This window comes from Trichosurus vulpecula, chromosome 7 (assembly GCF_011100635.1).
Source record: "Trichosurus vulpecula isolate mTriVul1 chromosome 7, mTriVul1.pri, whole genome shotgun sequence".
Lineage (NCBI taxonomy): Eukaryota > Metazoa > Chordata > Mammalia > Diprotodontia > Phalangeridae > Trichosurus > Trichosurus vulpecula.
In genome coordinates, this window is record NC_050579.1 from 249539747 (window position 1) to 249564855 (window position 25109).

Genomic DNA, 25109 nt, shown 5'->3' on the forward strand with positions numbered 1-25109 from the left:
AGAATGAATGATAAACAGGATCCCTTGGCAGCTGAGAACAAACCGAGTAATAGGTCACATTTATAAGATGCTTTAAGGCTTACAAAGGCCAGTTTGGTGGTATAAGTAGCATGATCATTTTACAAATAAGGAAACTGAGGTGTGACTCTGTAGTGTCACATGCCCTTTCTCCTGCCCTCCCCCCCCCAGTTGGAGTCTGAGTTTGAAACCATGTCCCCAAACTCCAAGGGCATCATTATGACAGATACCCTAACAGTGCTGGGGAGCCCAATAGTAGACATGACACCTTGGCTGGAGTCTGAAAGACATTCCAGCAGCACCAGGTTCTCCTGACAGTGATAGGGTCTGCAGACATCTAGCTGCTGTAGCTATAAACCAGCTTGTAGCTTGGCCCAGTTTGACCCAAGGAACTAAGAGTTGAGTGTAGCATCTGGACTAGAGTGCCAGACTTGGACTCAGGAAGGACTTGAGTCCTCAACCCTATGTCTGATGTCTTCCTTTATGACTATGAGCAAGTCATTTGAACTCCCCCAGCCTCAGTTTATCAGCCTGAAAAATGGGGATAGTAATAAGTAGGTCATGGCAAGGCTCAAATGAGGTAATATTTGTAAAGCATTTAGGAAGACTTCAATTGGTGTCATTTCATATGATTTCTGACTTTTGATCAAGGGTGTCTGCTATGTGAACCTACTGTATGCCCAGTCATTGGGCATACCACTGCCCAATAGTGTCAGCTGCTGGAAATACATAATTCATAGATGCAGTTCTTGTACTTAAGGAGCATAATCTAGTTGGGGTAATAAAATGGACATATATGCAGCAATTATCAAGTTGGGGGGGGCAGGAAATTCTGCAGGCTTTGCCACAGTTAAAAATTTACAGATGCAGAAAACTTCCTTGAAGGACTCAGGAGAGAGGATAATATGTAGAGAACCAAAGAATCTATGACCTCCATTCCCTGGATTGCAAATAGGTGGCACTGTGGACAGAGTGCTGGGCATAGCATCAGAAAGACTTGAATTCAGATCCTGCCTTGGAACACTTACTAGCTTTGTGACCGTAGGAAAATGACTTAATTTTTGCAAGTCTCCGTTTACTCATCGGCAAAATGGCAACAACAGCTCCCTCACTGCTTTCTCGGTCCTTCAACACTTAGGTTGAAATAGTCAAAGAATCCTAAATATGGCCATGGAAGGAACATCGGAAGTCATCCTATTCAACTTATTCTTTAGAGACAAGGAAACCAACGCCAGAGAGTTTGTGACTTAACGTAGTAAGCTTCGGAGCCAAAACTTGAACCCACATCCTCTGATTCCAAGCCAGTGCTATTTCTTCTGTGCTATACCACTTAAGTGTCTTTGGTGGTCTCCCCCACCCCCGTTCCCTTTATTCCGTCCCTTTAGTGGCACTGATTGCTTCTTTCACTCACTCAAGATCTCTGCGCGCTCTCTCTCTATCATCACCCTGCCTCCAGTCGAAATAGGCTATGAAATTCATTTATACAAACATGTAAGTGACTTGCTGAAAACTTGAAGTATTATTCCTCCTAGGCGAGACACACATTTAAACTGAAGACAGTGCCAAAACCCAAAGGACTAAAGCTTATATACCAGGAACTGGTCCTAAGGCATTTACAGGGCAGGAAACAAATGGTACGCAATCCTATCAACCACTTGAACAACCACTTATCAGTAAAATTAGGAGAGTAGAGAAACACCATGCTTTGATGGTAAGGGTACCAGATTTGGAATCAAGAGATCTGACTCCAAAAGAAGAGACCTCAGTGACTTGCCCAAGGTCACACAAGACTAAAATCCATATTTTCTGACCATCCAGCGCTCATTCCAATAAACCACACTTGTTTGGCATGACTTGTTCTTAGTGATATCTACTGTAGACCTAGCTCTGGCGCCTCCTCATAGCCTTGGATCCTCAGGAGCCATGCCAGTGAAGAGTACCAACAGGTCCTAGCAAGCTGGAAATACAGGCCTGGCAGTGGAATGTGGGTGTGTTTCTCATCCAAGTACCAGCCTACCTCATAACCAGAAGCTTGGCCACCTGGTGATAGATGAAGCATTTATTCAGTGCATACTGTGTCCTAGGTACTATGCTAAGTGCTAGGGGTACAAAGATGAACAAAAAAAGACAGTTTATATTCTTGCATTTACATTTTAATGAGGAAAGACAGCATATAAAAGGGAACTGGAAAGCGGGGGTGAGGATGCCCACTTGGGGATATGATTGGATATCCAGATAAGGAGGTGGAGAGGTCTCAAGAGTTAGGAGCATATCTGGTAGTGAAGGCCTGGGAGCTCTTAGTCCAGGCCAGTAATGGATCAATCAGAGGAGAAGGCTGTTGATAGAAAAATAGAGAATGTGAAAGGTGAAGTCAGAAGTTATCAGTCTTTGACACTAGCTTGAAGACTGTCTATTAAAATACGGAAAGGTTTCAGTCTTTCTCAGTAGATCAGGTGCCCACCCATGTCAATGAAATCCCATCAAGTACTGAAGAAATCCTCAGCGAACCCACATTGGCTCCTAATGATCAATACTTTCTTATCTAAATATTCACAGATGATTTGTTTAATCAGCTATTTTATAATTTTATCTAGGACTCAAACTCACCCGTATGTAGTAGTTTAGAGAATGGAGGGGGGCCAGGGGAGGGAGAGTGAAAGACAGAATGAGGATTGGAGCAGTTGACTATCTCTGACTTTCTGGCCCTTCTCCAGTTTTCTGTGTTTCCTTAAAGATCACTGAAAGTGGTGGTTCTTTGGTCCCGTTTGTCAAGTTCTCTGAATCCCCTAGGATGGAAGCCATCTGCTCCGGAGGCTTCAATGAAGGCTATCTCCTTACCTACCTTGCGCTTCATTTCCCTCTTGAACACATTTGTCCTATGCCTTCCAGTCTGAAGATCTTTCTCCTTGATAAAGAAGTGGGAATTTCACAGTTGAGCAGCTCTGCTTTCTCCCTATTACGCCATTTGCCTCAAGCATTGGGCCCATCCCTCCCTCCCTCTTCCATCCTATAAAAGCCCAATTTATTGCACTTAGCATTTTCTGCCAGCCCCAAAGCAGGCCTTCAAGCATCCTTCCCTTTCCACCTATTTATATTTTCTCCAATTATTTGACATTTCTTGGCTGTCTCTAGCTAGATTGTGAACTCCTGAAAACAGAAAACATTTTATTTACGTATGTATGTATGTGTATGTATATATGATATGTTTTTAAATGTATGTTTATATGATGTATTAAACTATATTTATATTTACATAAAACATTCTGATATATTTATCTAAAATTTAATATATTACATAATAATGTCATAAAAGGTAGCTAGGGGACTCAGTGGATAGAGCACCAGGAACACCTGGTTCAAATTAGGCTTCAGACAGCTTATGAGCTGTGTGATCCAGAACAAGTCACCAAATCCTGTTTGCCTCAGTTTCCTCATCTGTAAAATGATCTGGAGAAGGAAACTGAAAACCGCTCCAGTATCTTTGCCAAGAATACCCCAACTGAGGTCATGAAGGTTCAAACACAACTAGAATGACTGAACAACAATAATGTCATGAAATATGCTTGATATGTTATTATATTATATATTAATATGTAGTGAAGTATAATTTAATAAATCTAATTATTAAATATAGTTTATGTATTTAAATTATCTTCTTTCTCCCCACCCTGGCTCCTTTCTTCCTAAACCATTGGAAGAGCTTAGAAACTGAGCACTTGAGTCTCTGTGGAGGGATGGATGATAAACAGTGTTGATAGCCTGTTGGACCAACACGTTGAATTGGGGAATTCCTTAAAGAACATACTGTATCCATTTATATGGATTCCCTCACTGTATCTGTAAACTTCACATTCCTGTCCAGCAAATCCACCCTTTTGCTTTTTCCCCAACACACGTCAGTGGAGCTGGAGCTGACCTAAGCTCAGGGTGTGGTGGTGGGAGAAAGATGATAAAGTTCTTTGCGACCTCATCCTGGACCCTGAATTCTACACCCCTCCCTCCTCCTTCTTCCCTCCTCCCTTCCAACGTTGCCCTTTCCTTTGTTAAAGGTCCTGATTGATGCTCTAGCCAGTTTCTTTTAGGCTGAAGAGTTTCCCTGGGCCATTTTATTTGGGAATGCCGTAAAGGGAGAGGAGGGGCTTATATCCTGGGATTGGAGTCAAGTGTAGACCTTGGTTGGTCCCTTCCCATTTAGGGCTCATCCTGCTGGGTCCCTAGCTCAGCATTCCGTTACTAGAGGCAGCCAATTAGTGCAATGAATAAGGCACCGGACATGGAGTCAGGATGTTCAAATACTGCCTCTTGTTCAGTCTTTTTTTTCAGTTATGTCCTGCTGTCTGTGACACCTTTTGGACTTTTCTTGGCCAGTATACTGGAGTGGTTTGCCATATCTTTCTCTATCTCATTTTATGGATGAGGAAACTGAGGCAAACAGGGTTAAATGACTTGCCAAGGGTCACATATCTAGTAAGTATCTGAGGCCAGATTTGAAATCAGGAAGATGAGTCTTCCTGACTCCCAGGCCCAGCATTCTATCCACTGCACCACCTAGCTGCTGGGCCACGACCCCCACCCCCCACCCCCGCCCAAAATGGCCTCAGACCAATACTAATTGTGTTACCTTGAACAAGTCACTTAACCTGTCTGCCTCAATTTTCCCATCTGTAAAATGGAGGTGATAATAGCATCTACCTCCCAGGGTTGCTATGAGGATCTACTGAGATAACGATTGTAGGGCCTTGAGCACAACGTCCAGCACATAATAAGCGCTATATAAATGTAAGCTATCGGTATCAAAGAAAAATGAGTGTTGGACTAGCTAATCTCTAAGTTACTTTCAAACTCTAAGTCCTATGATCCTCCTAAGCCTTTTTTTCCTCCTGCCCCAGGAGTCAGAATCTCCTAAGTAGCCTCTCCCCTACATCCCCCTGATCTTATCTGGACCTATTTCTGAACCCTCCCTGAAAGGCAAATAGCAGGTTCTCCCTCCCAGACCCTTGCCCCACTGAGCAATAGAGCCTGACAGCTCCCTGTAATAGCGTGCCTTCCAGTTTACAAAGGGCTCTTCACATGACTTTGTGAGGTAACTGGTACAAGACCCAAGATCACCCCATTTTATAGATAAGGAAGTTTAAGCCTAGGAAGGTTAACTGGTCCATCCACAGTTATTTTTAGTGTCAGACCTAGGGTCTGATCTTGGATCTAGAACAGGAAGGGGGAGGGGCCTTGGAGGCTTTCTATCCCAGTCCCTTTATTTTTCACATGAGGAAACTGAGCCCTCCAAGGTCACCCAGGTAGATTTGAAGGCCCTTATCCCCTGACACCTGGACTAAATTGATCTTCCCAAGGTACACATCTGGCTACGTCACTTCTCTACCCAGTAGTAAACTCCACTGGTTCCCTATTGCCTCCAGGATCAAACATAAAAGGGGCTGTTGGTGTTCAAAGCCCTTTATAACCTGGGCTCTTCCTACTTTTTCTGGTCTTATTATACTGCACTTCCCCATCCATAACAATACTCTGTGATCCAGTGCTGCTGGTCCCATTCCGTCCCTCCAGGGATTTTCACATGCCTACAATTCTCTCCTTCCTTCTCATCTCCACCTTATGGCTTCCCTGGTATCCTTCAAATCCAGCTAAAATCCCACCTTCTACAGGAAGCCTTTCCTTATCTCTCTTAATTCTAGTGCCTTTTCTCTATTAATTAAGCCCAAGTTATCCTGCCTATGTCTTTTTTTATGTGATCATTTTTTTATTATACTGCGTTATGGAAATGCTTGTTTTATTCCATGTATTAAAAAAAAGACACAAGATCAAGGCCTTCCCCCACGTTTGTCGCCCCTCTTTGCATACTCTCTAGTTTACCAATGCCCATTCCGTCCTGTGGTGCCCAATCCTGAACACAAGCCTCTGGATGAGGCATTACCAGTATCCTACCTATATCTTGTTCGTACATCATTGTTTGAAGGTCCTTTCCCCCATGAGACTGTGAGCTATTTGAGAGTGGCACCTGCCTTTTGCCTCTTCTAGTGCTTAGCGTAGTGACTGGTGCATAGTAGGCATTTTAAAAATGTTGTTTATTCATTTCAATCATGCCCAGTTCTGTAGCCCCATTTGGGGTTTCCTTGGCAGAGATATTAAAGTGGTTTGCCATTTCCTTCTCCAGCTTATTTTACAGATGAGGAAACTGAGGCAAACAGGGTCACACTTGCCCAGGGTCACACAGCTAGGAAGTGTCTGAGGCCAGATCTGAACTCAGGTCTTCCTGACTCCAGGCCCAGCTCTATTCTCTGTGCCACCTAGCTGCCCATGCTTAATAAATGGTACTTTATAAATGCCTGGCTTGCTGTACATCATAGTTTACAGATTTTTCCCCCACTAGCCTATGAACTCTTTGAGAACAGGGACTATCTTTTGCCTCCTTTTGTATCTCCACTCCTTACCACAGTCTCTGACTCATAGTAGGTGCTTAGTAAAGGGCCTTTTATAAATACTTATCTTGTCTGAATATGTGAGCTCCTTGAGAACAGGACTGTGTTTTGCCTTTTTCTGACACATAGTAGGTGCTTGACTGACTGACTGAAGACAGAACCTGGTTCCATAGCCAGTACTTTGTCCTCTGAATCATGCCACCTCTTGACTTGACAATTTTCTTTCCGTCATGTGAGAAATCACTTTTGTGTTGTGGAAATCTCATTGGTTTAGCACCTAGAGGTAAAGGGAGTGGAGATGGCACCTGCTACTCCAATGATGATAGTAGTTATAATAGTAAAGAATAACACCACCTGGCTGGGTAATTCCCAGCCTGGAGCTAAGCCTCCTGGCCTTAGAGGGAAATGATAAGGCTCTTTAGCAAAAGAATGCTTCCAGGTATCAAGGTCAGGAATCTTGCTTCCTGTAAGGCTCTCTTCTCCCTCTCCTTTCTTATCTGAATTCTCACTTTTGGTCCCCTTCTGTCTCCTCTCCCCCCAGGTAGTATCTGATGCTGCTGGGCAGGGCGTGGCTATCACAGGGAACCAAACCTTCAACAACTGGAATTGGCCAAATGCTGTCATCTTTGCTGCCACAGTCATCACCACCATTGGTATGTCATTCAGTATGTCTGTGCTGATGTGTGCCTCCAATGCCTCCCATGTCTTCCTGTTTATTGGGGATTCTCCAGACATATCCATTCCTCTCTATCGTGTCCCCTGAGCTCAGTCCTTAGCTTTCAGGAAGGACTAGGCAAAGTCTGGCAGCTCTAACCACAAGACAAAAAGATTACTCACAGTTTGTCCTTTTGATGCCCTCCTGTGGACTTTAAGAAAAGAACTTTTCCCAGAGTGTCTGACGCAGTTCACAAGGAATTACCCAGCCTTGGATTGGGCACTTATTTGGGACGTGGTGCCAAGGTCCCCACCCTCCCAAAGCTACCCCACCAGAGAATGGTGATAAATCAGATGTGGGTAATTAAGCAAAACAAATAATTAGCAGCAAGTATTGAGATTGAATCTTAGCTAGAGGTTCTGATTGACAGAGGTGGACATGAGCTGTGTAAATCCAGGAAGGCTTGGGTGTGCCTAGAGCTACTGGGGAGGAAGAGAGGGAAGGAGGGGGAAAAGGAGGGAAAGGGCACATGTATCATTCAACTCATGGCTGGAACTGATCAGGTCTTAGGGACTTCTCAAATCAGTTCATCTGTTCCAATCACATCCCCATTCCTCTCAACCTTTCTCTCACCTTCCCCCACTGAATTCTTTTCTAGAAAGGGGTTTCTTTTCTGCCTGACACCTCTTGTTTCTCCTTCCAAAGGTTATGGAAATGTGGCCCCCAAGACTGCAGCTGGGCGCCTCTTCTGCATTTTCTATGGCCTCTTTGGGGTTCCTCTCTGCTTGACCTGGATCAATGCCCTGGGGAAGTTCTTTGGGGGACGTGCTAAGAGACTGGGGCAGTTCCTCACCAAGAGGGGTGTGAGCCTGGTATGTATGTTCCTTTGGGACTCCGTGCAGGTCTGATGATTCTGGTATCTTTGCTGGGGCATGATTAGGGGCCCAGGCAGGGAGACACCTCCTTTGCCATTCCCTGCTTGGGCTGTAGGGAGCAGCCCACACCTACCTCCCCATTTCTAAAACAGTGAGAAGAGACAGAAAGTTATAGGACCATAGAAAGTTAGAGCTTAAAGGGTCCTTAAAGATGAGAGAACTGAGAGCCAAGCTGATGAAATTCCTTTCCCTGGGAGACCTGGGATCTGAACCCGGATCTTCTGATCCTAGAGTTAGAACTCTACAATCCATGTCGTGAATAGTTAGTGTTGTGTTTGTCCTTCATTTTCAAAGAATGGCATCAGGGAAATGATGACATGACTTGCTGTTGACTTTGATTTGGGTGAGGGAGGGCTGATAGTTGGTGTGAAGGGGTAGGAAGGATGCAGGTATCAGTTCTGGAGGAAAAGATGGTCAAGAAGAATGTCACCTCACCATATTATGTATCAAGGTTAAGAATAGAAATGATAGCTTAAGACTCTGTCCAGAGAGCAGAGAAGTAGAGATGCCCCTTCTCCACTCCCTTCATTCCCTTGGGCTTCCCCAGCTGAGATTTAATTCCTTACCAGTGACCCTCTCAGGACCCTGTAGATCAGGCTGGGGAGGTCCCTTCAGAGAGTCCTGGAATCTGTTTCCTTGACTCTCTGGGTCTTGAATAAACTGATTTCCTCATTCTCTTTCCCTACCCCTAAACAGAGGAAGGCTCAGATAACATGCACGGCCATCTTCATCATTTGGGGGGTACTGGTCCACCTGGTGATCCCACCCTTTGTGTTCATGGTGACTGAGGAGTGGAACTACATTGAAGGCCTCTACTATTCCTTCATTACCATCTCCACTATCGGCTTTGGAGACTATGTGGCTGGTGAGTAGACACTCTCTTCCTTCTTCACTACTCCTTTTTCCTCTCCTACAAGTGTTCCTTTGACCCCTTCTCTCTTTCTTGCTTCCTTCTCTTCCTTCACCCTTACCCCATTTCCCTACTCAGACTTTTCTTTTATCTTCCTATCTTTTTCCTCATCCCTTCCACCTCTCCTTTCTCTCACCCTCCCCTTCCTGTGACACCCCTCTTTCTGTCTCCTACCTCATTTCTCTCTTCTTCCCCTCTCCTGATGTCTGGTTAGACAAATTCCCCACTACCTTCTTCTCCCTCTTCCTTTGACACCTCCTTGTTCTACCTTTCCTCCTTTCCTTTCCCCTTATCTCAAGCCAAATTCCAGGCCTAGCACACTGTGCCATCTAGCCACCCAGAAATTAGGGGTACCAGGGCCCTCTCTAAAGGGTAAACACTCCGTTTGTATACTAATGCTGCAAAAAGGAAGCTTGAGTTAATGTTGTGGTGTGTACCTCCTCCTCTTCTAGATGAATCCAGACCGGTGATAAGGCTCAAGGCCATTTGTCTCAGCAGGAAATCTCTGCACTGATGTACTTGACCCTTGTCCTGCACAAGACATGTTTTTAATCTTATCTGTTTATTGCTTGTTTTCTGAATTGAGTCTCCATTTATTACTAATCTCTTTTCTTTGTAACTGGGTAGACCTCTGAGCTTCTTCCAGTGTGGGCGCCTTTCCACAGAACCATTATGAGGAAGAAAATAAAGACAAGAGGAATGGGGAAAAGAATAAGGGAATATTCCACACTAACCTTCCTTGTAAAAGGGTAACTTTAGGTGTCCAGGGTGACAGGAATAGGCCAGCTGAGTCACGGCTTCTACAGAAACTCAAAGGTGTCTCAGAAGGCAACTAGTCCAACCCATACCCAAATAGGAATTCCCCTCTGCAGTGTCCTAGACAATGCTTAATATCATCCAGACCCAGGGATCAGGGATGAGTACTAAGACAGGATGGGAAAAGAAACACAGAGTCACTGAGTTTCACTGCTAGAATGGATCTCAAATTTTAAGTTTACTTCATTTGACTTTTTATGTTTGGGTCGCCAGAGCTTAGCAAAGTGCCTGGCACATACTAAGTATTTAAATGCTTGTTAACCGCCTGATTGTTATGGGCATTTTATTTTTGGATTTTGGGGGAGGGAAAGAATAAATACTTGGAAAAAATTTTAATTAAAAAAAAAGTTTGCCCTAATTCTCATCTTCAGGTAAGTTCATGGAGAACCATATTTTCTGTATAGGGAAATGCTTGGAAAGGACCCAACCCCAGCCTGTGTATGATGGGCACTCACTGGAGACAGGCTAATGGGGAGATAGGACCCTTACACATTAAACAGCAAAAAAAAAAAATAGATATTAGCAGGTTCAGACACATCTAAGAGCAAACTAAGGTAGTAAGAGTTGACTTGGGGCACGGGGTCATCAAAGTCAGAGGATAATTAGGAGAGGATTTTTTTTGGACTTTCCAGTAATATCTTGAAGGAGGTGAGGAGCTTACAGAAGTGGGAAGCAGAAGGGGAAAAGCTAGAACCTAACCAAGTTCTGGGAGGAGAAGGTTGAAAATGTTTGTGGATGGATGCTGATGTGATAAGCTGGAAAGCCTCCAGAGGAGGGTAACCAGTATTGTGAACGGCTGTCCGCCATATGAAGAATTGATCAAAGGAATTGAGGAGGATTAACCTAGAGAAGAGGAGATTCAAGAAGGAATGCTGAAGCACTCTTCTGTAGTGGAGGAGATTCGATTTATTCTGTTTGGCCCCAGAATGCGGATTTATGCTTGATATCAGGGAAAACTTCCAAACAGTTAGGCTCTAGTGATTCAATTTTATACCAAAGCGAAATGTGCTGCCATGAGACATGGTGGGTCTGGGGGACCACTTGTTGGTTATGTTAGAGAGGAGATTCCTGTTAGGATATGGGTTGAACTAGATCCATAGTTCTCGAATTTTTTGGTCTCAGGACTCCTTTAAAAAATTATTGAGGATCTTGAAGAGCTTTTGTTTTTGTCCATTATATCTATCAATATTTACCAGAAGTGAAAATTGATCAATTGTTCAAAATATTTATTTGATTAATTAAAAAAAAGCCCATTTAAACATTAACATAAATTAATAGTTTTTTTTTTCATTAAAAATCTTCCAAAACAAATGTAGCAAGAAGGGTGGCTTTTTTTTTTTACATATTTGTGCGAATCTCTTTCCTATCTGGCTTAACAGAAGATGACTGGATTCTCCTATCTCCTTCTGCATTCAATCATCAGGGAAATTGTTTTGGTTGAATTATATGAAGAAAATCCGGGTTCCCACAGATAGATAGTCCGAAAAGAGAGGAGTATTTTAATAGACAAAAAATGTCTGATGATTCTGACTTCATGGGTCCCCTGAAAATGCTTCAGGGATCACCAAGGTCTCTACTGGACAGCTGCTGGTGATCTTTCCAATCCTAAGATCTGTGAATACACAAGACTTTTGCTCAGATGCTCAGAATACAGATAACTTACCAAAAAAATTTTTTTTCATATTCTTGGCTTAGGTTGAATGGAGGACAAAGGCCAAGTTGTCATGGGGGTTTTAGATTATCCATAGATTTTTGCAATCCATTTTGGATTCATCCATATCATTTGACTCACCTAATGTCTAGGATGCCCAGGCATTGCTCTTAGCATGAGAAAATCACATAAATCAAAAGTGGAAGGGACACAGGGAACCTTTGCGTAATCAGCAATCTCTTGACAACTGAGACCCAGAAGGTAGTGACTTGCTGAAGGTCACACAGGGAGGCTGCAACAGGTCTTCCAACCCTCTAGTCTTATGTCCTCTCCACTTTACTACCCTCCCCTAAGTATGTAAATTTCTTTCCTTTTCCCTTATGGATGAGATGTGGAGGTTTGGTCTTTGGACCTAAAGGTAGCCAGATGGTACAAAGAATGGAGCGCTAAACTTGGTATCAAGAAAACCTAGGTTCAAATTCTGCTTTAGACCTTTACTAGCTTTGTGACCCTAGACAAGTCACTTAAACTCTGCTTCAGATCTGTAAAAGAGAGGGGGTTGGGCTTGCTGGTCTCCAAGGTCCCTTCCAGCTCTAAGTTATAATCCAGTGATAAGGCTGATTTTTCTCTCTGACCTTTGCATGTCTCTGTCTCTTCTCCCAGGAGTCAATCCTGATGCCAACTACCATCCCCTCTACCGATACTTCGTAGAGCTGTGGATCTACCTAGGGCTAGCCTGGCTGTCCCTGTTTGTGAACTGGAAGGTGAGCATGTTTGTGGAAGTCCACAAAGCCATCAAGAAACGTCGGCGGAGGCGGAAGGAGTCCTTTGAAAGCTCTCCGCACTCTAAGAAAGGCCTGCAGATGACATCTGGTGGAGGCGTCAAGGACGTCAATATTTTTAGCTTCTTGTCCAAGAAGGAAGAGACCTACAATGACCTCATCAAGCAGATTGGGAAGAAGGGTCTGAAGACGAGTGGGGGAGGTGGAGAGAGAGCAGTGGGACCTGAAAGCGGAAGGCCTGCCCTCCCCGCTGCTCCTGTGGGTCCAATGGCAATCTATACCAAATCCCGTGTGCCCAGCTACGAGGAGGTATCCCAGACCCTGAGACTGAAAGGCCATGTTTCGAGGTCTCAGGGTGGGGATGCTGGGGAGGGACCCCCCAGTGACAACACCAACACCTCAACGGTGTTTGTCAACCAGCTGGACCGGATCAGCGAGGAGGAGAGTGAAGCTTGGGATGCCCGGGACTGCCGCCCACTGATCTTTGAGAATGCCAACATCACCTTTGTGAATGAGGAAGGAGGCCTCTCAGATGAGGACACTTCTAAATCCTCTCTGGATGACAACTTAGCTGGGGAGGAAGGGGAGGAACAGGGAGAGGCGGAGGAGGCTGAGGCAGAGATGCCGCTGAACCTGGGGGAGTTCCCATCCTCCGATGACTCCACTTTTACCAGCACAGAATCTGAACTCTCTGTGCCTTATGAACAGTTGATGAACGAATATAATAAAGTCAACAGTCCCAGAGGCACGTGAGGCCCCCCTCTCTGCCCCTTGCCCTATCCCACAAATCCTGCAGCCTCTTCCTTCCCCCCACCTCCCCTTCAGGGGTATTCTGTGATGGCTGAGATTCCTGGACCCTTGAACTGGGAAAGAAAAGAGGACCCTTTGTCCTCTCATCCCCTCTGGCCAGATGCCACTAAGCACGCATACTCCCCTCACTGCCTGCACACTTCAGGACTGACTATGTTTCTACATGCTCCCTTGGAGACATGGCTGAACAGATGTGATCCCGAAATTGGGAGATATTCGGTTCCTGAATGATGGTTTTTGTTTTCTGTTTTGTTTTGTTTTGTTTTTATATTACATTTGTAATTTTGATAGAGTATAGATGATATGGGGGCAAGACAAGGTGTATGGATGGTCAAACCTATAAAAAAGTGTGAAGTTTTGGGGTATTGACAGGATCTCCTGTCCTGGGAGGATCCATATAGAGAAGGCTTGATTCAGCAGGTATTGACATTTTAGTATGTTGCCCAGCAACAAGACCCAAGTCTGAAAGGCAGTGCACTTGAGACAGTCTGTCCTTGTCCTCAAGATGACTTAAGGTCTATTTGGGGATTCCAAATGAACACAGGTGAGACAATTAATGGGTCACGGTAGTGTATAAGCAAGTGTGGGGGTGAGGTATACAAGGATGCTAGGGAAATAGACCCTATGTCTGTTCCAAGCTGCTTCTTCCCAAGCTCCTCTTCACCACCCCACCCCAATACTCTAATGCAGGGGTTAACTTTTTTTGTGCATTGTGGATCCCTTGGGCAGTCTGGTGAAACCTATAGACCCCTTCTCAAATATAAATAAAATAAAATAAAATATGTAGGATTGCAATGGCAGCCAATTACAATATTGAAATAGATATCAAATATATATACATATATATTTTTTAAAAGTTCTTGGACCCCAGGTTAGAACCCCCTATTCTAATGAGAAAAGGGCTGTTAAGGGTTTGGAGAAGATGAAGGTCAACTGTCTGATTCAGAACCCAAATTGAAACACTGCCAGTGGTAACCAGACCCATCCCATAGGCCCCACAGCCGCTGTTGCCCATATTTAAGAAAGACAGGCCAAACCAAGCCTTCACCAAAGTGGCCCTTTGTGGAGTCACTGACAGTGGGGGTGAGCTAACTAGGTCTAAGTTCACCATGGTTTACCCTGTTCTGGACTACTTACCCCTTCAGGGAGAAGCAGGTGGAGCAAGATAGAGAGCAGTACGGAGTAGTGAGTGGGATGTAGGATGAATCTGGAGCCAGCTTTTGCCATTTAGTTACCTAGGTGACATTAGGCAAATTATTACCCTTCCAGCCTCATTTTCATCACCTGTATAATGGATTAAGTTTGGCATGGTCTAAGAGCTCTTCTAGACCCATGATCCTAAGTGTTTTCCTTGTGGCTTTGCCTTTAGGTCCAGGTGTCTTATCTCCCCTCCCCTGTCCTCTTCACCACCACCACCACCACACACACACACAGGAGGCAGTGATCAGGAGAGAGGCAGGTCTGCATCTTGCCCCCTCCATCTCTGGCACTTAGGCCTTCCTCATAGGCTTAGTGGTGCAGGGGGATTATGTCCCACCCCCAAGGACTTGAGTGTATGCTTCAGTGGGTGGGAAGGACTGGGACCTGTTTCAGGTAGCCCTTCCTCTTTGGGAAATCTGCTCTGGACTAGCTTGAGGTTTCTGATGGAAGAGGAGAACCATGGGTCATATCTTTAGCTCTGTGTACCCCTGAGACCTTCCCTTCCCGTTCCTCTGCTACCCCAGGGAAACAAGCCAATGAATATTTAGTTGTGGGGCCAGGAACCAGATGGGCTAGATAGGCCAAAACTCTTGGAGTTTGGGGGTGGGGATTCCACCTCACCCATTTCCTTGAATTAATATAAAGTCTGTAGATGACAATATACACTCCATATGCCCCCTGGAACTTAACTGTCCTCAACAGAGTGTTACCACACATCTTCCCATCTTCTCCCTGATAGCCCATCTCCTAAAACTCATTGAGCCTGTCTTCCTTCAGGCATTTCCCTAGAGCAAAGACTTTGATGACCAACCCCCTGCCCCACCCCATACATGCCTTACTTGCATTTGATGGAGAAGTAGGTCAATTAAAGAGGAGGGGCCACTGTTCAGGCCTCCCTTCTGCTTCCCACATCTCCAAATCAACAGTTGATATTGATCTTGGCTCCAATTTGGGAAACAGTGAAGAGCATATTAATAGGCCTGGGAGGGGTGTGCCTCCTACAACTTACCTCTGCAATCCCCAGCTGCTGTTTTTAGGTTTTGTTTTGTTTTTTAAGGAGGTTGGAAACCTGGCCAGAATATAAAATTGTAAAGGAAACTATTCCCCCTTTTGTTTGGGATTGGAGGGAGAGGGGAGGGCAGGGCTGGACATTTATCTGTGCAATGTCTCCCTGGGGCAGACCTTTTCTGCTCTCTGTGGATAGTTTTTATTTTTATTTTTTATTATTTTTAAAAGAATTTTTTTTGCAATATATATATATATATATATGGATATGGATTCTGTGGTTGGCTACTGATGGCATCTTAAACCCAAATCCAAAAGTAAGGGGCAGGTTCTGGTTGCCCTGAGAACCATCTGACAAGTCCGTGAGTCTTAAGCTATCTTGGACAAAAAACAGTGGAGGGACCCCTCCCTAATTCCTCCTTTCCCCATGGCTCAGGGCCTCAGCCAGTATCCCATGTTAGGAGATCCAGTGGTACATAACAGCACTTTTGTAGAGTCATCTCGGCCACCTTGGTTTTATCTTCCTCCCCCTGGTTCCCTTCCAGGGCCAACTTTTAGTTTTTAACTCCATTTGAAACTGTGGTTGATCCAGTTTCCTAGAGGTCACCAGCAGATGCTAAGACCCAGAGGGGTGTGATTGAATACTCTTGAGAGTGTTCCCCTGGCACCAGCTGTGGTGGGAGGCGGTGTCTTGTAGTGGAAAAATAGACTTGAGAATCCAGAAGACCACCCTCAACACCTAACTCCCCAATGAGATCCTGAGCAAGTCAAGTCGCTTAGACTTGGCCACTCAAGTTGACTGTAAAAGAGGGTTACTAATAGTAGCACTACCCATCTCACAGGGTTGTTGTGAGGAATGTGATTTTTGTAAACGTGAAAGCGCCATAGAAATGTGAACCATCATGGGGGGGATGAATGGGCTAGAAACTCCCTGTTCTGTGGAGCCTTGAATGCCACCCCCACACCCACCCTCACCTCCAAGTGTTTGAGGGGGATGAGAAGGAGTGTCCTCATCTTTTCATGTGATTGATACTCATGACATTTTCTTCATTCTATGATCCTACCTTGCCTATCACTGACTGTCCTGGAATCGTACACACTGTATGTAAATATTGGCAGAGTCAATGTCAAGTGTAATTTATTTTAACATTTTTGCAATAAAAAAATGAGGTGGACAGTTAAGTCTAGTGTTCGCCAAATGGGGGCGGGGTTCAAGTGGGAAGATTGGGAGACAAAGGAATGTGAACCTGTAGCCAGAGATGAGGTGACCTTTGGTGGGAGCTGAGAATTATAGGAACGTGGGAGACCTCTTCTGGGTGCCAAAGGTAGGCAAAATGAGGGTACGGAACATAGGGGTGTTGCAGAATGGAGAGGTGTGGCATGATAAAATGTGGCAAAATTGTGTACCTTCTATGTGCCCTTACCAAGACTTGGGTTTAGCAGGAGGGGTGCACATGCCCAAGTTACTAAGATGCATGAGGAGGTACAAAATCACTTTCGGCTTAGGGAAACCAGGGAAGGCTAGTTGTTTGAGCTGGGTAAAAAAAAAAAAAATAGCCCGTATAGTAGGAATAGGGTAGGACTGATCTGTCAACAACCAATTAATAAGAACCTGTTTTGTTTGAGGTGCTTGGGATACCAAACAACAACATTGAAAAGTCCTTGCCCTCAAGAGGCTTTCTTGGAGAATCAAGGAAGAAGGCTTCCAGTTTTCTGGAGCTAAGTTGAAAAAGGTGTGTTCAGAAAAAGTAGATTGGGCAGAGAGGAGATCAGGGAACTAGTGAAGGATAAAGTTGGCTAGGAAGGTGGAGCCAGGTGATAAAGCATCTTGGAATCCCAAGTAGGGGAACTGGGAATCGATCCCATTGGCCAAGGGGAGCCTCTATTAATTCTTGAGCAAGGCAGCAAAGATCAAAGTGGTGTTTTGGCAAGATCCATGGGACAATGCACAGGATGAATTAGAAGAGGAAGAAGCTAGATGCCCAGAGACCAGCTAGGATTATATAGCATTAATTCAGGGGTGAGTCACCCCTATTTTGGAGATGAGGAAACTAAAGCGTGGGAAGTTATGACCTGCCCATGATCGCCCATGATCTCTAGGCAGAGATGGGAATAGAACAAGGACTCTCTGCCTCCAGCGGGATTAAATTCAGTGGCATGTATTAAGGATCTACTGTGTGCCAGATACTGTGCAAGGCAGAAGACAGGAAAACAAGCTCTGCCCCAAGGAGCTAAAGAATGATGCCCACTCGTTTGGGTTCCAGTTTAAATGGAGGTCACTTACTGCTGCCTGGGTGGTGCTGAGTTCTTGAGTAAGAGCGGGAACAACCAGGTTGCGGTCCTTGCCTCAAGAGAGGAAAGAAGAACACACCTGGGTTCTCTCCACCTCTCTTTGTCCTGACTGCAATTATTTCTCACCCACACTCAGGCTCTCTGTCTGTCCCTCTTTCTTTTCTCTTCTCTCTCCTTCTTTTTCTCTTCCTCTTTCCCCCTCTCCTGCTCTTTCTCTCTGCTCTCTTTCCTTTCTCTCTCTCTGTCTCTCTGTCTCTCTTTCTCTCCCCTCTCCTCCTCCTCCCTCATTCCCTCTTTTTCTTCTCTCTTCCTCACAATACATTTTATTAATGCCTTTTGTTTTACATCAAAGTCATTTCTAGATACTAACCCTCCCCTTTCCCTGCCCAGTGGCAGCAGTGGATAGAGCCCTGAGTCAGGAGTCAGAAAGACTCATTTTCCTGAGTTCAGATCTGGCCTCAGACATTTCCTATCTTTGTGGCCCTGGGCAAGTCACTTCATGCTGTTTGCCTCAGTTTCCTCATCTGAGAAAGAAATGGCAAACCACTCCAGGTTCTTTGCCAAGAAAATACCAAATAGGTCATGAAGAGCCAGACATAACCGAAAAATGAATGGACCACAATTCCCCACCCAGTATATTCATATCATTGGAACCTGTAATCTCTCTGCTTGGCATATACCCCAAGAAAATCAAACATCGACAAGCCCCATACACCCCAAAATGTTCCTAATGACACTCATGTTAGCAAAGAACCAGACCCTGAGAACTAGGGCCCAACATATGAGTTTGAGAATGTAATGAAAATCTGTCACCTTGAGAAATTATGAATAGGAGAATTGAGAGAAACAAAGGAAGATTTGTATGACCTGAAGGAGCACCAAGTGACCGATGCACACAATGTACCATAATACGGGCAGCTAGGTAATGCAGTGGATAGAACACTGGGCTTAGAATCAGGAAGACTCATTTTCTTGAGTTCAAATCTGGCCTCAAACACTTCCTATCTGTGTGGCCCTGGGCAAGTCACTTCACCCTGTTTGCCTCAGTTTCCTCATCCGCAAAATGAGCTGGAGAAGGAAATGGCAAATGGCTCCCGTATCTGCCAAGCAAACCCCAAATAGAGTCATGGAGAACCAGACACGACTGAACAACAACAAAAAGAAGTCACCTAGTCCAACTTTCTCAACAAATCAATACCATAATATAAATGGAAAATGTTTTAAAAGAACGGCAAACGGGCAGTTTCTTTCCCTTTTCCACAAAATAAGATTGGTTAGTCAGGCCATTCACACACTGTCCTGAACACCTGCTATCTGCAGAGCAGAGGAAGGAAAAGGCACAGTCCTTCCCCTTAGGGAGCTCACCATCTGGTTAACGGTGTGGTTTCTACCCTCAAGGAACTTCTGTGGAAGTGCACAGGGGCCGGGAAAAATGGAAGAACCAGAGAGAGACAGAGAAAAAATAGAGGGAGGCAGGGAGAGAGGGGAAGGGAATGAGGAAGGAAGAAAAGGAGAAGGAGCAAGCTGCAATGAATAGAAAGAGAGTTGGGGCGCTAATTAGGGAAAGCTTCTTGGAAGACTGGGAAAAACTGATTCAAACCTGTCTAGTAGGCCCAAGCTGCTGACTCCACTGGGCTGGCCACAAATCAGATGAGTCACTTGCTATGCCCTACCCCTTCACCTTCTCCTAGAGGTGTCCATTCAGAGCCCAGCTTGGGAGTTTTGTGTTATGCGTGGGTGTGTGGGTGTTAGCAAACTCACAAAAGAAGCAATCACATATTAATATCCATGTCCAATTTGCCATTTCATTACAAGGACTGGGGGGGGGGCAGGGGCAGGGAGTTCTGGGAGGCCTCCTGGAAGGTGAGGAAGGTAGCTACAGTGTGCCCGTAGCATGTGATCTACAGGCAGAGCCTTTGGAGTCTAGACAGGGTTCCCACTCATGGCACTAAGGAAAGAGTAGGATTATAAGGGAAAGACTCCAGAGAGGAAGGGGCCCAGCTGTTCCCCAGACTTACTTCTGTCTGAAGTTTTCATTGTTCCTCTAATGAATCCTGTTGGATAGGGAGTGCTGTCCTCTTGTTATCCTCATCACTAATCCCTGCCTGGCTTGTAGGGTCCATAAAAACCTAGATTTAAAGCTAGCAAGGATATCTGAGGTTATCCAATCAACCCCTCTCATTTTACAGGGGGGAAAGGAAGTCGCAGAGTTACTTGTTGAAGGTTATACCACTAAGAAGTGTCTGAGATGTTATTGAAACCCAGGCCTTTCTAATTCCTTCTGGGTCTAGCACTCTCTCATCATACCAGATGACTGAGTCAGATGAGAATTAATCAATGAACAGGCATTTACATAGTACCTACTATGTGTCAAGGATAGAAATACAAAGCAAGAAACGTTCCCTAATCTCAGAGAGCATACATTTTAACAGGAGAAATAAGTACATTAAGTATATATAGTGTCTGTATATGCAATATACATATACATGCATATATGCATGTATATGTTACAGATACGTAAACATTTGTATACAAATGTACACAAAGTAGTTTGGGAAGGAAGGCAGCGTCAGTTAGGGGCATAAGGGAAAGGCATCATGTAGAAAGAGGTAGTTGTGCTGTGTTTGGAAGAACGAAGACCTCCAAGAAAAGAGGACAAACATCCAGAGCTGGAACTGGGAAATAGATTCTAAAGCGACCCCAGAGCCCTGATAAGCCCAATCTGTTGAACCGAATGGTCTCCAAGGTATCAGCTTATGCTATATGACCCCACGAGCTTCTGACCTTGCCTAGAAGACCCATGGGGCAGTTAGGTGGTGCAGTGGATAGAGTGCGAGACCTAGAGTCAGGAAAACCCTTCTTCCTGAGTTCAAATCTGGCTTAGGGATTATTGCTAGGGAATAATTCCTAGAGAATGCTAGGGATTCTGAGAATGGACAGCTAGGTGTTGCAGTGGATAGTGTGCCAGCCCTGGAGTCAAGAGAACCTGAGTTCAAATCTGGCCTCAGACACTAGCTATGTGACCCTGGGCAAGTCACTTTACCCTGTTTACCTCAATTTCCTCATCAGTCAAATGAGCTGGAGAAAGAATGACAAACCACTCCAGGATCTTTGCCAAGAAAACCCTAAATGAGGTCTCTAAGAGTCAGCCGCAACTGAAATGATTGAACAACAACAAAAGAAAACCCACAGTAGGATTAGCATCCATGGGAGACAAAGATTGGGTACGAGATCTGGAGGATAGAGGATCAGTATCAACCAGAGTTCCTGCTTGGAAAATGAGGATTAGTTAAATTTTCAGTAACTTTCTGTAACTTTTCCTCTTGCCATTTTAACACTATGTATGTTTTTACATAATGATCTGTAGTTTGAAAAAGAAATTTAAAACTATTAAATAGCCCCCCAAAAGCATTGTATTTTGATTATCTTAGGGGTTATTGAGTAACTTGTATTCCCTTGCTAAGCAGAACCAACTCTTAGGGAAATCCAGGTCTGGAAGAGAGGTAGTGACATTGAAAAACCAATGAGAGGGAACCAACAGGGACTACTGAGTCAGTCAACTAGCATTTATTAAACTTGTGCTATATGCCATATAGCACCAAAAGCTATAAAGAAAGGCACAATACGGTCTCTGTTCTCAAGAGGCCCACAGTCTAATGGGGAAATGACATTAAAACAACCACTTACAAACAAGAAAGGGACAAGATAAATTGGAAATAATTGGCAGAGAGAAGGCACTAGAAGGGGATTGGAAAAGGACAAATACTGCAGCTGAAGCTTAAGTACTTTGGCTACATAATGACTTCTCATAACTTGTTGGAAGAGATCCTGATGCTGGGAAAGATTGAAAACAAAAGGAGAAGGGGATGGCAGAGAGTGAGATGGATAGACGGTGTCATGTAGACAATGAACTTGAACTCGGACAAACTTCGGGAAATGATGAAGGATAGAAGGTTTTGGAGTGCTATGATCCGTGAGGTCACAAAGAGTTGGACATGACTGACTGAACGACAACAATGAGGCAAGCTGAGAGGGTGGGAAGTTTAAGGAAGGATGAAACCACCTGTGTAGTGAGTGGGACAGTGAGTCAGTCAATCAGGGAAGTGTAAAAAGATTGTTCTGCTGCGGTGAGGACACAGTTAAGATTCTGTAAATAAATTTGTAATGGACCCAGGCAGCATAGTTTTGTGATTTTGGCCATCTTTGTTCAGCATCATGTGAGTAGGAGCAAAGTCAATGGACAGTGGGAACAATCCAGGATTGAAGCTTAGCAGGACAAGATCTTCCTTAGCATAAGGGGACAAAGGGCTTTGAAAGAAGATGGCAGGGTAGAACGGTATGGTTTACCAAAGGTCAAGATGGGGAAGGGAGGGGTGTAACCAATGTGGGGGTGATAACTAGGAGATCACAGTGAGGACAAAGAACAGGGTTTAGGGTTGCAAGGCAAAGGACAAATGGAAGGACAACAAATTGTGATCAGATCAAGAAATTTTGGAGTTTATGAAGGTGGAAGTGATACATTCATGAGTAAGGGCAAGATTAAGGGTATAACCATCTCTGCAGCTAAGGTAGAGTGGAGAAATAGTTTATGGGAAATCAACAAATTGAGAAACTATGAGCTTAGAGCGTTTGAGGAAGTGTCAGTATGTATGTTGAAGTCCCTTAGTGCTGGAGGAGGAGTTGGGGAGAAGAGAAAGATTGTGAGCCAGGCACTGAATTTATTCAGTAAAGAAAGGAAAGAGTCCTGGAAGTTGGTAGCCAAAAGTCAGTAGAATCTTGATTGAGTGGTAGATGAAGATTGAGCGAACCGCAAAGTAAGGATTACTGAGGGAGAGCTTGGAAGTGAACCAGGAGGGTACAACAGCCCATGACATCCCAAAGACCATTATCCTTCTGCTTGCTCCTATCAATATATCATCCCCCTTTCTCATTTCAACACACCTCACTTTCATAACCTGTCACACCTCCTAAGGTTACAGCTTACTTTTCACTGATTATGTTTCAAATCATCTGCTTCCTGGTGACATCAAGTGAGGCCTCTTAATCTCATCAGTAACCTGACACCAAATCCTATTCCAACTTGGGTTGCTGCTGGTTAGGGTAGGCCAGTTATCTACTGGACCGTAGAGAGGCTTTATTGCATTAATCACCAGGGTTGGCTCTTTGGATTTTTTTTAAGGGCTTTATCCTTTATCTCCTGATTAAATTCTGTAAGTCAAGAGATTTGGGTTCTAGCCCCTCGACTTCCTGTGTGACATAGGGCAAATCACTTTCTACCTCCAGGTCTCAGTTTTCCCATGAATCAACAAGCATCATTAAATACCTGCTACGTACCAGGCATTGGCTAAATACTAGAGATACAAAGATAAAATTTAAACAGTCCCTGCCCTCACGAAGCATATATCCTATCAGGGAAAAAACATGTACACATATAGTTGAATACAAAATAAATACCAAGTGGAAGATAAGTAATTTCAGAGTTGGGGAAAGGCATTGTATTGGGGGCAAGGAGGAGGGAGGGAAATAAGGAAAGACCTCATGTAGGAGGTATAGCTTGAGCTGAGCTTTGAAGGAAGCTAGGGATTCTAAGACACAAAGCTGTAAAATGAGCATATCTCTAAGTGGTCTTTTTTTTTTTTGGAGGCAATCAGGGTTAAATGACTTGCCCAGGGTCACACAGCTAGTAAGTATCTAAGGCTGGATTTAAACCCAGGTCCTCCTGACTCCAGGGCAGGTGCTCCATCCATTGTGCCACCTAGCTAGGCCTCTAAGTGGTCCTTAAAGGCCATTCGTGCTCTCTCTATTGTGTTATATATTCTAACACCCCCTTCAACTTTGATACTCAATGCTCTGTTTGAACAGTCTGTTCTAAGATCCCTCCCAGCTCTGAAGTTCTGTGATTCTATCCCCTGTTTGTTTTTGTCCCACACGGCCTTTGGAGGTATACTGGGTTCTATAGATTTATTTCCAACTGTATCAATAGAACCTCTTTCCATTTGTCCTAAATTTCCTCTGGCAATTCTCTGTTGGCAAGAGATGTAATTCCATGCAATTCAAGTTTTTGTTGAGTGTTGTTGCTGTTCAGTTGTGTCCGACTCTTCATGACCCCATCTGGAGTTTTCTTGGCAGAGATACTAGAGTGGTTTGCCATTTCCTTCTCCAGCTCATTTGACAGATGAGGTAACTGAGGTAAATAGGGTTCAGTGACTTGCCCAGGGTCACATGGCTACTAAGTGTCTGAGGCCAGATTTAAACTTAGGAAAATGAGTCTTCCTGACTCCGGGCCCAGCACTCTATTCACTTTACCACCTAGCTGTTGACTTATTAGGACATTTTGTTCACTGGCCTTGGATTCATTATGTTGGCAACCTTTGAAGCAGCATGAGGAACAGGCATTAAACACCCACCTGCTTCTCTTCTCAACCCCCTGGTCCCCTCCCCCATCGATTTAACCCTCAAAGCAAAGAAATGAACCTGAAGCCACTCATCTCAAGAAGAGAAATACCCAGGTTATAAGGAAGTTCCATCAAGGTCTCTCTTTATCTATAAAAGCAGGGAGTGACCCTACATGAGCTTTGCATTTCCCTTCCACTTTTAAGTCTCATGATCTCTTCTTCAAGATTTGGTTCAAAGTTCGCTTTGTAGAATGACAGCAGTCAATGACTCTCAGTATTAGAATGGACCTTAGAGGTCATGCGGCCCATATTCCTTCTCCAAGAAGGAATCTCCTCAAGCAAATCCTCATTCCTATGGGGTATGTGTGGGGGACAGAGAGTGGTTCTGTTTGGCTGGAGTGCGGAGGGGAGGGTGGGCTGGGGTGGGACAGTATGGTAGGGGAATGGATAGACTGACAGACCTGGAATCAAAAAGACCTGAATTTAAATCCAGCCTCAAACACTCATTAGCTGTGTGACCTTGGGTAAGTCATTTAACCTCTGCCTCTATTTCTTCATCTATGAAATCACATAAAAATGGCACCTACTTTCCAGGGTTGTTGTGAGGATCAAATGACCTAATATTTACAAAGTGCTTTGCAAATCTTAAAGTGGTATATTAATGCTAGCTAATATTATTAACATGGGATAAGGCTGGAAAGTGGAGCGGGGCCAGCATAAGTAGAGAGCCTTGCATGCCAGGTAAAGGAACTGGAACTTTACTTGGTTGGCAATGGGGAGCCAATGATGGTTTTGAACAGAATGATGTGGATATGACCCTAAGGAAGATACTTGTGGTATTTATTGTGAAGGACGGATTAGAAGGGAGAGAGGAGAATAGAAAACTGGTTAGACGCTACAGTAGCAGTCGAGGTAATGGTCTGGTAATGAGAGCCTATATAGGCTGACACTAAAACTCCTCCCATGCCACTCACTGTCTGCACCTCCACGTCACCCCCTCCAGGTCCTGGGGACCTGAAAGTACCTCAATCCAGATTCTCATAAGGGAGCCCCATTTGCAGGAATAGCTCATTACCCAGTATTCCCCTATGCACAACCACCGGTTTTGTTCTAAGGTAGGGAGAGAAGACAGCAGGGCTATTCTGAGACTGGCTTTCCGGCCACGTCTTCTACCCCCCCCTCCCCAACACACACACGCACTCACCCCCA

At 44.5% G+C, this 25109-nt stretch overlaps 1 protein-coding gene across 1 annotated transcript in view; it reads left to right on the top strand.

The window, feature by feature from the left end:
* Positions 1-16395, top strand: part of KCNK5 (potassium two pore domain channel subfamily K member 5) — a 64835-nt gene extending 48440 nt beyond the window's left edge. The window contains exons 2-5 of the mRNA XM_036768588.1: positions 6991-7102; positions 7810-7976; positions 8736-8904; positions 12080-16395. Of these exons, the coding sequence (XP_036624483.1) occupies positions 6991-7102; positions 7810-7976; positions 8736-8904; positions 12080-12951 (1320 nt within the window). The 3' untranslated portion in view covers positions 12952-16395. The remainder of the gene's footprint in view (positions 1-6990; positions 7103-7809; positions 7977-8735; positions 8905-12079) is intronic.
* The last annotated feature ends 8714 nt before the right edge of the window (positions 16396-25109 follow it).